This window comes from Myripristis murdjan, chromosome 12 (genome assembly GCF_902150065.1).
Source record: "Myripristis murdjan chromosome 12, fMyrMur1.1, whole genome shotgun sequence".
In the NCBI taxonomy this organism is placed as follows: domain Eukaryota; kingdom Metazoa; phylum Chordata; class Actinopteri; order Holocentriformes; family Holocentridae; genus Myripristis; species Myripristis murdjan.
Genome location: NC_043991.1, coordinates 3,413,244 through 3,426,737, shown reverse-complemented (window position 1 = coordinate 3,426,737; position 13,494 = coordinate 3,413,244). Strand labels below are relative to the sequence as shown.

Here is a 13,494-nt window from a genome sequence, read left to right as displayed (position 1 = left end):
GAGTCAATAAAACCTGAGGAGCAGATGAAGAGGTGGGTGTAGTTTTGGTGATGAAGAGGAGGCTGTGGCCGGTCGAGTCTGCCTCACTGATGTGGCGTCTCAGTCCGTCACACTCTGAACCAGACTGACACCTCTTCACTGAAACTAAAAATGAACTTGTTTTAAATACTTTTTGAAGTAAGCCAGCGGTTCTCAAATGGGGGAAGTTCTGCAGGAGGTACATGAGATTTTTTCTGTTATAAATGTTGCTTTAAAAAATATCAGTCATGCATAATTCCCAAAATAACAAGCCTATGCTATAATGAGTAAATTTAAATGTAAGTTTGATAACCTTGACCAGACAAAAATGCAGCGATACAGCTGGAAACGAGGAGGAAGAAGAGAAGAAGAGCCAATAAAATCTCCTCAGTCACTGATGGAGCTGGATTTTTTTACTTGTCTGAAAAAATATTTCAAAGGTGGTACATTATTGAAAAAGGTTTGAGAACCACTAGGTCAGATGAGCTTAAACTCCAAAATATAAACTGAAAGGCTTGCTTCAATAAACAAAAAATTATCAAATCAAATTGTATTACACAATAAATAAAGATTTTCAGTCTGGTTTGGTTTTATTTTATCATGTATTTCCCCATTTCTCAAAAAGGGGTACGCATACCCCTCATTGTATGCAGAGGTACTACAGGAGGTACATGAGAGAAATCCAAAAGCTGAAAAATATAACAATAAATAATGGACGTATTCCAGTATTTTTATTACCTTTAATATCCAAACTTAGATAACAATGGTAAGATTTTTAATAGTGAAATAAAACTATACTCATAAAATAAAACTGAAGTGTTTAAAAGTTGCAAGCAGCGCAGAAGAGACAAAAAGTGCGCATTCATTACTTGACCTGCGTCCACGCACCAAATACGAAAAACGTGCGTCTTGTGGAGAAGAAGCGGTGCGTCCATTTTCAAGGCAAGTGAAACATTTCGTGTTGCCATGGAAACCACACAGACTCCAGTAATAAGATATAGGCGAAGTAATATTTTCAGTGATAAGCATGATGAACATATTTTTCATTTGAGCACGGTTAGCCGAGCTGTCATGCTCATTTGAGCCCATTCTAAACGTCTGATTGACCAATCAGATTGCTAATAGATATTTCATATGCATGCGCTATGCAATTTCTGCTGCGTTAACTGACCCTTGGCCACGCCAAGGACCTCACCGCACATTACTATCTGTCTGTCTGTCTGTCTGTACAGATAGATAGATAGATAGATAGATAGATAGATTTAAAAATTTTTAAACTTTTTCGCCGGCACGGGGACTGCCGGGGGCGAGTCGTAGCACAGGGATGCAGGCGGGAGCTGCCAAATTTTCCCATGATTCCGATGAGGACGTGAACGCAGCACCAGTGAAAGTGAAAGTCTGGTTGAAGGTTTGGACGAGACGAGCCGCGACCAGGAGGCTCATCGTCATCGTTAATGTTGGACTGTCTCACTGTCCTGATCTAGAAGAGCTGCACACGTTCGGACGTCAGGAGAGGATTTCTGTTTCATCTTTGACTTCAAGTCCAAGAAGAAAGAATGGAACAAAGAAAGAAAGGAAGAAAGAAAGAAACTTCCGCTTCTGCTGTGAGTCTCTGACGCCATTTTCGAGCAACATTTTTCGCTATTGAGTTCATCTGTTAGAAATAAATTTAAAAAGTAAAGCAGTGATCATTTTCTTTGTGATGATGAAAAAAAAAAACTCATCAGGCGGTAAAAACTAATGTTAGCCAGTTCTATACGTCAGACAGCACGTTTTTAAAGCCGTTTAATTCCGTTTATTCCACAGGAAATACAGACTGATCTGTATGTATGAAACCCGCCACTGGAAATGGACAAATGAATAAATTAATTAATAAAAAAAAATGCAAATCTATTAATAGTTTTCAAACCGAGCAGGGTCTCCTGTGTTCCCAGGGCCCTGAATAGGCCTGTGGCTTTTGTTTTTTTCCAGCCTGAAAAGGAAGCAAAGTGTTTCCTGTTTGTCAGGGTGAGAACAGGCCTCTGTTCCCTCAACACAGAAAAGAGAATAAGGGCCAAACCTGTGGCGCCTTAACAGGAAAGCATCATCTGCTTTGAAGAGTTGATGGAAAGGAGTTTGTGTTTTTGTGCTGAGGCTCTGTTCTCTGAAAACAACAAGAAAAAGACATGAAGGGAACACGGTGCGCCACCAAAACTACTGAAAGAAAGATTTGCAGGTTTCATGACGTCACCAGGATTTGCTGGTGAGCGCAGCGTCTGGAACGCAGCCTCTGGATTGAACAGAAACAGGAAACATGTCCATGAGCTTTGCTGCATTCACACTCTTTCATTTGTGCCTTCCTAAAGTGAATTTCTGCTTCACAAATTATTTGTGAATCTGCATTTATTTGTGCAGATCATCAGCGGCTCCCGGCTCCTTTACAAAGACCAAACGCTGCATACATGAAACTGGTCGCCATGACAAATTCAAATTAAAATGTCAAATTTCACTGTAAGGTTTGGGCCTCACTGTGTGTGTGTGTGTTTCAGTGTGTGTAGTACTAACCCTCTATCACCTGCATGAATTCACGGTATTACTTTCTGAGACATGGGGGGAAAATAATACAGCAAATAATTAGATGATGTTAATAACATGTAATAAAATTACATGAGATCCATATAAAGAATGACCAAAAAATAATAATAATATTAAAATAAAAAGTACATACATATGCAAAATAACAGTATTTGAAATGAAGAAGAAAAAAAAACAACAAAAACCTTATTATAAATTTCCACTTAATATAAAATAGCAACAACAAAACTGATGTTTCAACAAAAATATGTTGAAACACACATTATTTATGTGACTCATACAGTTAATGCCTGTTGTCCATTAGGAAACTAGAACATTAACTCATATATCATCCCTTTGGTGTGTGTGTGTGTGTGTGTGTGTGTGTGTTTGCACCTCTTAGACTGACTTAAAGCAGAAGATGAGTGACTGTGTGGAGGAAGAGGAGGGCAGAGCAGAGTCTGCAGTGTCCAGCTGTCTGTCCATGAAGAGTGACTGGTCTAAAGATGAACCTCTAAGATTCAGTGCTGAACCTGGACCTTCAGACACAAAGTAAGACAGCTGTTAGAGTGCAGTGTGTGTTCACTGTTTTCCTGTGAAATGTCTTTGTGGCACATGGAGAAAGTAGACGTGACACCAAAACTGATGCTTCAGATCATGAGCCACATCCGCTCTTTTAGCTGGACCCCCCCTCACAAAAAAATGTGCGACCAAATCATGAGCTTCTGTGAGCGACTGGGAAAGCTGGGAGCACCAGTGCTGCCAGTGGAAAAGTTAGTCTGGAGCCCTGATTTACAAGAACTAATAACATGTTTCAAACATTTGTGTTTCCAGAGGTTCCTACCACAGAGCAGAGTCTGCAGTGTCCAGCTGTCTGTCCATGAAGAGCGACTGGTCTAAAGATGAACCTCTAAGATTCAGTACTGGACCTGGACCTTCAGACACAAAGTAAGACAGCTGTCAGACTGTGAGCCTGATGGAATATGATGACATGAGATTATGGGACGCGTTTTTTTTTTCTGCAGACCTACGTACACCCTGTGACGTACGGTCGCTCGTCTACCTGTTGTGGTGTTTTAAAAGGAGCAGCAGTAGATCCAGATCCAGCATGATCCAAACTTTCCAAACAATTTGAAATTAACTGACGAGAAGATGTGATCACAACAGCAGTTCTTTTAAAAATGACGCTGCCGGCACAACAACTGGACGTGACGCCGGAGGGGCGAAATGACAGACATGATGTAGTTTGGCGGACCAATCATAGCTCTTGTTGTCAGGGGGGGGCCTGCGTTTGGGGCTACGGGCGGTCTGCGTAGTTACTATTTTTCGGAGGTGCGCGGCAGGGCTCTGCGGCAGTCACACAACCTCCGTCAGCTCCGCACAACCCCCATATGCCTTGCAAACGCAGAAGCATAAATCGGCCTTTAGAGTGCAGTGTGTGTTCACTGTTTTCTTGTGAAATCTGTTTGTGGTGCATGGAGAAAGTAGACGTGACCCCAAAACTGATGCTTCAGGTCATGAGCCACATCCGCTCTTTTAGCTGGACCCCCCCCTCACAAAAAAAGGCTGTGACCAAGTCATGAGCTTCTGTGAGCGACTGGGAAAGCTGGGAGCACCAGTGCTGCCAGTGGAAAAGTTAGTCTGGAGCCCCGATTTACAAGAACTAATAACATGTTTCAAACATTTGTGTTTCCAGAGGTTCCTGCCACAGAGCAGAGTCTGCAGTGTCCAGCTGTCTGTCCATGAAGAGCGACTGGTCTAAAGATGAACCTCTAAGATTCAGTACTGGACCTGGACCTTCAGACACAAAGTAAGACAGCTGTCAGACTGTGAGCCTGATGGAATATGATGACATGAGATTATATAGCAGAGCAAGTAGTGAGGAGATCAAGACAAGAGACTGCAAAGAGAGAAATGACTGCTCCCTGCTCTGCAATCCAGCTGTTCAACCAAAACACATCTGGGTCTGTGCTGTTTTCCACAAACTATGATGCTGTTTGATGTTTTGCACCAAAACACCTGAGAACATTTCCACGTGCACCTGCACTCACAAGTTCTTCACACACCTGAGTCTGAAGTTTAGATTCACATTGACTGACAGATCTAATCTCTTGTAAAAATACTTCATTATTCAAAAGTACATTTTCATTTCAACATCAAGGTTCAAGGTAAAAAAAAAAAAAAAACAAGGTTCAACACATTGCTGTATTATTTTCACAATGCATTGTAAGGTCATGAGAGGTTACCAGGGCAGGCTTAGGATGAGGCAGTGCAACAAAACTGGATACACAAGGCAAAGTCCGTTACAAACCCACAGTGGTTATTTATTTCTCATATTCCAGGTAATATAGGTGACTCAGGTAAAGCTGGTAGCTCCAAACATTATCCAAACTCCAACATAAAGTGCTCCTATGGGGTAAAACAGTAATCAAATCTTTCTTCTAATTGTCACAACAATCCAACTTAAAGTGTCCACTTTCCTGTATTGGTGGGCTTTGCAACAGTTTCCTTTGTTCTGTAGTTTCCTCCAGGCCTGGCTGCCAAACTCCTTCCAGCCGGCTGCTCTCTGTCCTCCTGCTCTCTCTCCCCCCTGTTCTGCTCCACCTCAGGGCTCTTTGTCCTCTCTCAATCAGGTGGCTTAAACACCTGCACCTGTCGGAGTGGTGAGGCATTGTGGGGAATGTAGTTTGTGGTCTGGCGGCCATTTTGGGATGTCGCTGCTGATCCTGGATGGGAATGTAGTGTCCCTCCACTACATGTCCCCTGGCGATGCCACACATCCCTCTCCCCAGGCCTGCCGTCCTCGGCAGGGTAAATGAGGACCAGAAGGCCTCACGTCGGGACAGGGCATCAGCATTTCCATGGCTCCGTCCGGGTCTGTGAATGACAGAGAAGTTATAAGGCTGGAGGCTTAGAAACCACCTAGTCACTCGGCTATTTGTCTCCTTGTTTTTAGCCATCCACTGTAAAGGGGAATGATCCGTCACCAGAGTGAACCTTCGTCCCAGCAGGTAGTATTTCAGAGTTTCTAGGGCCCATTTTAAGGCCAAACACTCTTTTTCAACAGTGGCGTAGTTTCTCTCCCTAGGCAGCAGTTTTCGACTCAAGTATAAGACTGGGTGTTCCTCACCTTCCTTGAGCTGGGACAGCACAGCGCCCAGACCCACCTCAGAGGCGTCCGCCTGGACCACAAACTCCCTGCTGAAATCAGGAGCGGTAAGGACTGGTTTGGAACACAAGGCTCTCTTCAGGTTGCCAAAGGCTTCTTCTGCTGCTGAGGTCCACTTCACCATCCGAGAGTGTTTTTTGGTAGTTAGCTCTGTGAGGGGGGCAGCTATCATAGAAAAATCAGGGATGAACCGTCTGTAATAATTAGCCAGGCCCAAAAAGGATCTCACCTGCTTCTTAGTTGATGGTTTTGGCCAGTCTTGGATGGCATATAGTTTTGCCTCCTGGGGTTTGACCAGGCCTCGTCCAATGGTGTACCCCAAGTAGTTTGTTTCACTGAAGGCCACCTTGCACTTCTTGGGGTTCGCCGTCAAGCCCGCTTGTCGGATTGACTCCAGGACCTTTTGTACTCGAGGCAAGTGGCTCTCCCAGTCTGGGCTCTGAATGACAACATCATCTAAATAGGCGGAAGCATAGTCTTTATGTGGTTTCAGTACCTGATCCATCAAGCGCTGGAAGGTGGCCGGAGCTCCCGACAGACCAAAGGGCATCACTCGGTACTGCCACAGGCCCCCAGTTGTGGCAAAGGCAGTCTTCTCCTTCGATTCTGCAGACAAGGGAACCTGCCAGTACCCCTTTGTGAGGTCGAGGGTGGTTATAAACCGTGCATTGCCAAGGCTCTCAATTAGCTCATCCACCCTAGGCATGGGATAAACATCAAATTCAGATACTTCATTTACTTTTCTGAAGTCATTACAGAAACGTACCGTGTTGTCCGGTTTGTCTGTCAGGACGATGGGGCTTGCCCAGGCACTTTTGGATTCCTCGATTACCTTCAATTCCAACATCTTCCTTACCTCCTCCGCAATCAGCTTCTTGCGGGCCTCAGGGACCCGATATGGTTTCTGGTTCACTGTTTTGCCTGGCTGAGTGCGAATCTCATGTTCCACCAGGTGTGTGCAGCCTGGGAGGGATGAAAAGACGTCTTGGTTACCATCCACTAGCTCCTTTGCTTGCTGCAGTTGATGAGGGGAGAGGTCTGGGCCAAACTGCACTTTGTCCTGCGCCGGTTCTTCGGGCTCTCTAGGGGAAAGACAACTGAACAAGGCCTCTCTGTCATGCCATTTCTTTAGGAGGTTTACATGGTAAATTTGCTCACCTTTCCTCTTCCCCGGTTGCCGTATTTTGTAGTTGACTTCTCCCACCTTCTCAATTACTTCAAAGGGTCCCTGCCAGGTAGCTAAGAACTTGCATTCCACCGTGGGGACCAACACTAGGACTCTATCTCCTGGTTGGAACTCTCGGGGCTGGGCTCCTCTGTTGTAAGCTGCACTCTGATCCCGTTGCGCCTTCTCCATGTGCTCCTTCACGATGGGGATCACTGCAGCCATCCTATCCCGCATCGCACTTACATGTTCAATCATGGTACGATGGGGACAAGGTTGCTCCTCCCAAGCCTCCTTGGCTATGTCCAGAAGACCCCGGGGTCTGTGGGAATATAGCAAGTCAAAGGGTGAGAACCCAGTGGATGACTGAGGAACTTCTTACCGCAAACAGGAGATAGGGGAGGAGCTGGTCCCAATTCCGTCCATCTTTGTCAATAGCCTTCCTCAGCATGGCTTTGAGAGTTTTGTTAAATCTCTCCACTAGCCCATCCGTCTGAGGGTGGTACACCGAGGTCCTCACCTGCTTCACTTGCAAAAAAACACATAAGTCCCTGATGACTTTGGACATAAAAGGGGTCCCTTGGTCAGTGAGAATCTCTTTTGGTATCCCTACCCGGCTGCTGAAGAGGAACAGTTCTTGGCAATTTGTTTAGCATTGGCTTTTCGTAAAGGTATGGCTTCTGGATACCGGGTAGCATAGTCTACTATGACTAAGATGTACTGATGGCCTCGGGCACTCTTGGGGAGGGGACCCACAATATCCATTCCCACCCTCTCAAAGGGAGTTTCTATTATTGGCAAAGGAATGAGGGGACTCCTGTAAGTCTGTTTGGGGGCTTTAATCTGGCACTCTGGGCAACTGCGGCAATAATTCTCTACTTCCTTGTGAACTCCTGGCCAAAAGAACCTCTGCAGTACTCTCTCCTTTGTTTTCTCGACCCCCAAGTGGGCCCCCAGTAAGTGGGTGTGGGCTAAACGTAGAACTGTGGAGCGATGTGGCCTGGGGACCAGGAGTTGCTCAGTGACTGTATCATTACTTTTTACTATTTGATACAAGAGGCCATTCTTTACTGCCAAGTGGGGGTATGACGGAGCTAACCTGGTTCCCACCAACTTCCCCTCTAGGACCTGGACATTTCTTAATGCATTACTAAGAGTGGGGTCCTGTAACTGAGCTGTTCCGTACTGACCTTTGAGCAGGGGCAGCTCTCCCGGTCCCCCTAGGTCCTCGTCACTGGCGCCTGGAAGGTGTTCGGAGTCCCCCGATTCTCCGGGTGCTGCCTCCGTCCCACTAGAGTCCACTGCCAATCCCTCTGCTAACACCTGTGTGCCAGGACCAGACTTGGCAACATTAACCAAGGCATTACCCGTTTTTCGGCTGTGGAGCCTTCGCCTCCGGGGTTCCCTCTGGCGTCTCTTCTGGGCTTCCCTCCACAGCTTATCGAAGGCAGGACAGTCACGACCAATCAAGACTGGAACTGGAAGGGTCTTGATTACTCCCACCTTGACATTAAAGGAGCCCTTAGTTGTGGTTAGCTTCACCATGGCAGTGGGATACTCCCGGGTGTCTCCATGGACGCAAACCACTGGAACTGTATGACCCTGGGCGGGGAAGGAGTCCTCCAACATGGACTCCTGAACCAAGGTCTTGGCGCTTCCAGAATCCAGCAGTGCCTCCACATCCCGCTGATTAATGGTTACTGGGCACGTCGGCCGACGGTCTTCACTTTCTCCCAGGAAGGCAGCGAAGTGGACCTGTGGGCCACTGGTGGACTCCGCTGTGGGCATCGGCTCATCAGGCTTCTCACACTGCCATGAGATATGGCCCAACTCTCCACACCGGTAACACTGTCGGGACGCTGAGTTCGGGGACCCTCTTGGCTGGCCTGTCTGGCTACCCCCCCTTTTTGGCGGGCTAGACTGAGGGGTGTCTGGTTTAGTACATTTTTGGCGAAGCCCACTGGGTCGAGCTTGGGCAGGGACAACAGGCTCTTTACGGGAAGGGCGAAGCATATCTGATGCAGCTTGATACTGCTCTACGGCTTCTACTAATTCCATGGCTGTCGTTAATTTCTGGTGACTTATTATCTTTTTGGCCTCGTAAGGCAGAGCTCTTAGATAACGGTCCATGACCAGGGTTTCTACAATGGCAGCGGGGCTTTTCTTGTCTGGTTCGAGCCATTTTTTGGTTACTCGAATCAATTCATGCATTTGGGAACGGGGCGTTTGCCCATTTTGGAAGGACCAATTATGATAGCGTTGAGCCATACTAAATTTGGTAAGGCCATGTCGGCTCAAAATCTCATCTTTGAGTATATCATAATCTTGAGCAATGTCGGCCTCTAAATCTTGAAATGCGTTGAGGGCCTCACCAGAGAGGAAAGGAGCCAAGAGTCCAACCCATTGTGCCTTCGGCCACCCCTCGCGAGCGGCTGTAGCTTCAAAGGCATGGAGGTAAGCCTCCACGTCATCTGTCCCTCCAAATTTAGGGATGAAATCCCCTGCTTTGGGCTTCACCCTGGCTGACTGTCGAAGCTCCTGTTCCTTCAGTTGGTTAGCCTTTATTTGTTGCTGTAATAGGGCGGCATTGGTTTCTTGCTGTGCCCTCTGAGTCTCCAACAGCACCTGCATCATTTGCTCCATCCCGGTTTGATGGTCGTTTGTGTGAAGGGCCGAAAACAGTTGAGTCAGGCTTTCAATATCTTCACCCCCGGTCATACGCACTTAAGCCTCAGTGCCCGCATTCTCCACCATCTGTAAGGTCATGAGAGGTTACCAGGGCAGGCTTAGGATGAGGCAGTGCAACAAAACTGGATACACAAGGCAAAGTCCGTTACAAACCCACAGTGGTTATTTATTTCTCATATTCCAGGTAATACAGGTGACTCAGGTAAAGCTGGTAGCTCCAAACAATATCCAAACTCCAACATAAAGTGCCCCTATGGGGTAAAACAGTAATCAAATCTTTCTTCTAATTGTCACAACAATCCAACTTAAAGTGTCCACTTTCCTGTATTGGTGGGCTTTGCAACAGTTTCCTTTGTTCTGTAGTTTCCTCCAGGCCTGGCTGCCAAACTCCTTCCAGCCGGCTGCTCTCTGTCCTCCTGCTCTCTCTCCCCCCTGTTCTGCTCCACCTCAGGGCTCTTTGTCCTCTCTCAATCAGGTGGCTTAAACACCTGCACCTGTCGGAGTGGTGAGGCATTGTGGGGAATGTAGTTTGTGGTCTGGCGGCCATTTTGGGATGTCGCTGCTGATCCTGGATGGGAATGTAGTGTCCCTCCACTACATGTCCCCTGGCGATGCCACAGCATTTACAGAACCTGACAACTCTCTGGAAAAAAATATTGTTTCTAACTTTGGCTAAATTTTAGCTTTTTTTTCACCTCTGACCTCCAGATGTGTGAATGAAAATGGGTTCTCTGGGCAGCCACGGCTCTCCCCTTTGCAGACACGCCCACCTTCTGCTAATCCCATGCAGTTTGGGCCCCAAAGCCTGCAGTCCACATGTGTTCTTGTGGCCTGTTGTAAAATGGTGTGTGTGTGCAGACTGGGGCCTAAACAGTCTTGAAGCTGCATCAGTTGGCTTTGACTGGAAAGCTGAGACTCTTGTGGATTCAATGAGCCACATTTGATTCCTGTGTGATGATGTTGGCCCCCATAGCAGCCATTTCACTGCAGGCAGAGACTTTTGTCAAACTGGACGTCGCTGGAGAAAATGACCTTTAGTGACCTCTAGGAGAATCACAGCCTCATCAAACTTTACAGACACAAACTAGAGAGCGAGGCCATTCAGAGGAGCTCTGCTTCTCCAGCTGGACTGACAGTGAGGGCCAGTTTCTGACACATTTCCACAACGAGGATAAGAGGATACTTCAGAATCGCAATATGTATCGATCGGCTCCCAGGTGTCATGATAGTATCGATCAGGAGATAAGCATATTGTCCCAGCCTGAGGGCCCTATCTTGTGCCACCCGCTATCCGCTGCCACTACCCGCTACCCGCAAATTGCGGATTTAGGAACTTCCGCTATCCCTAAACGGTATCTTGCGCCACCCGCTACCCGCTATCCGTTATGCCGACTCCGTCATTTGCGCCTGGAGGTGTGTCCGTGGGCGTGTTTCATGCGCTATCCCTAAAGTTGCTATCTTGCGCACACACTTTAGGGATAGCGGATAGCGGGCGGTCCTGATCACCCGCTATCCGCTATCCCTAAAGTTTGGGCTGTTAGGAGAGCGCGCCCAGGCGGCTTCAATGCACGCCCCGACGGAGCCTCGCCACGCACACGGTCGGACTGATACCGGGACGCCGCCGGAATGGACTGAGTATATTACTCATTATAGACTGTTTAGAGGAAAGACTGTTTTAATTGGACACTTACGCCAGCACGTTTTATTGTTTTATCATAAGCCAGCAGCTGTGCTATATTTTTATTTTTAATATTTTATTAAATCTACCTTGTCAGTAAATTAGTTTACACATAGTTCCACCTCTGCCTCTTGTGTGTGTGTGGTGTGACCCGGGGATTTTACTCAATCAGTACAACCTTGTGACACGTCCACTTGGACACATGTGGCTCCACCTCCCGAATTAACTCGCCTATAATATAATATATAATATGTATATAAAGCCAACTTGCTTTAGCCTCAGTTGAACCCCTGAGAAAATCTACCTCCCTCTCTCCATCGCGGGTTTAGGATTTAGGATTTAGGATAGCGCAGCCTGCCCTTAAAGGCAATGGCACCTGGCACACTGATTGGTGTAACTGGCGGAATGCCCAAAACACGCCTATGCATAATATAGCGGGTAGCGCAGGTGTTTTGCGGATAGCGGGAGGTGCACAAGATAGCAACTTTTTACGGGGGAACGCCTCTTCCTAAATCCTAAATCCGCAAATAACGGGTTTAGGGAGTCTGCCGCAAGATAGGGCCCTGAGTGTTTTAATACCTGACTTCTGGTCCTGGAAGCAGACAGGAGCACTGGAACCCAGCATAAAAACCCACTTGGATGTGGAGGGGATTCAGACATTTGTTATGGGGTCTAAGGCTGAACGATTTTAGGAAAAGATCTAATTGCGATTTTTCTGGCCGATATTGCGATTTCGATTTTATTTGCGATATTTGTTCAAATCAAGCTTCAGTGCAATATTCACCATGTACAATTTAAAACATGACAGAAAATAAATTACATTATACCATCAAAAAATTAAATGCTGTTTACTCTAATGTAAAGAGGAATAATAAAAAGGTAAGAATTGCTTCCAACATGTATATATGGCCAAGAAACATGCATTTACATTGTTTAAAGTCCTTGACTAACAGCAGCTGTTACAACTGAAGAACTAAAAGAGCCACATTTGACTGTCTTATTTTTAAAAAGTAGTGCAAAAAATCCGTAATTGTGTATCGTTAAAAAATGTAATAAAATACAAAACAATTTTAAAAAACGATGTTAAATAAGTAATAACACTCCACATTTTTCAGTTCTGTTACAACTTTTTCCTCACACTCGGCGTACAGCTGTGGGATGGCAGCCTGGCTGAAGGAGGTGTTGGAGGGAATCATAACTTCTGTCCAGCGTGCAGAGGAGGTTTTGAAATCCGTCTCTGCTGACCGTGTTAACAGACACCATGTATTTAGCAATGTAGTGCGTTACAGCAGTCATTATCTCCCGGTGCCTTCGGCTGCTCTTTACATACGGAGTTACAGAGTAAACAGTGCTGTAATTGTAGTCTATTTGCTACAGTGGGCTTGAGCATCACTTTAACTCGACTTTTCCCCGGACTTTTTGGTCACGCATTCGTCATGTAAATGCCTGTGGTCATTTCCAAGGGCCAGTCTAAGTTGGTTGTGTTGTCGCTGGATGTTGCTCGACAGGCTTTGCACAGTACCTGTTTCTGGTGCACATCTGCAGTCCCAAACCTGAAATACTCCCATATGACCGATGTGCTGCTTTTTTGGAATTAAATCCCCTAACTCCACTTCTGGTTCCGCTGAAGCCATTTCAAAACACGTTATTTAGGGACACCATCTTATTGTTAGAGTGTGTATACTGTCGCCTGGACAATGGCCGCTTCTGATTGGTTAGCGTGATCTGTCTACGTGTAGCATGCCGCTTCTGATTGGTGAGCTTGACAGGGCATGACGGCGGGATGGTAGGGTGACGGCATGTATGTGTGAAATAGTTGACACAAGTCAGTCAGGAGCGTTGAAAAAAAAACGCAGTTCAAGATCGCACTGATCGTCTGAAATCGTGATTTCGATCAGAAAACGTTAAATCGTTCAGCCCTAATGGGGTCTTCACTGGAGTCGTACCAATGGTGACTAATCTCAAGTTTAAGTCAAGGGGGTGTCTTCCTCTTTAGCTTGTTGAAAGCTTGTTGCAGCGAGTTTCCTCCTCATGCTGTATTGTGGAGATTTTTTGCTTTCAAAAAAAAATAAATAAAAAAACATGAGCTGTCAAGCTCTTGGATTGCTGTATTTGTTATAATCTGCTGTAAAAACTCAAAGTGGATGTCATGCTGCTTACATGGACATTTAGTCTTGTAAATACTATCTTAATTGCATTAATATTAGAATATTGCAATCCATG

The 13,494-nt window shown here is 46.1% G+C and overlaps 1 protein-coding gene across 1 annotated transcript in view; it reads left to right on the top strand.

Annotated features, from left to right (window-relative positions):
• Window positions 1–13,011: 13,011 nt before the first annotated feature.
• LOC115369197 (NACHT, LRR and PYD domains-containing protein 14-like) overlaps window positions 13,012–13,494 on the top strand; it is a gene marked incomplete at its 3' end in the record, with an annotated part of 48,351 nt that continues 47,868 nt past the window's right edge. The window contains exon 1 of the mRNA XM_030065765.1: window positions 13,012–13,041. Within this exon, the coding sequence (XP_029921625.1) occupies window positions 13,012–13,041 (30 nt within the window). The remainder of the gene's footprint in view (window positions 13,042–13,494) is intronic.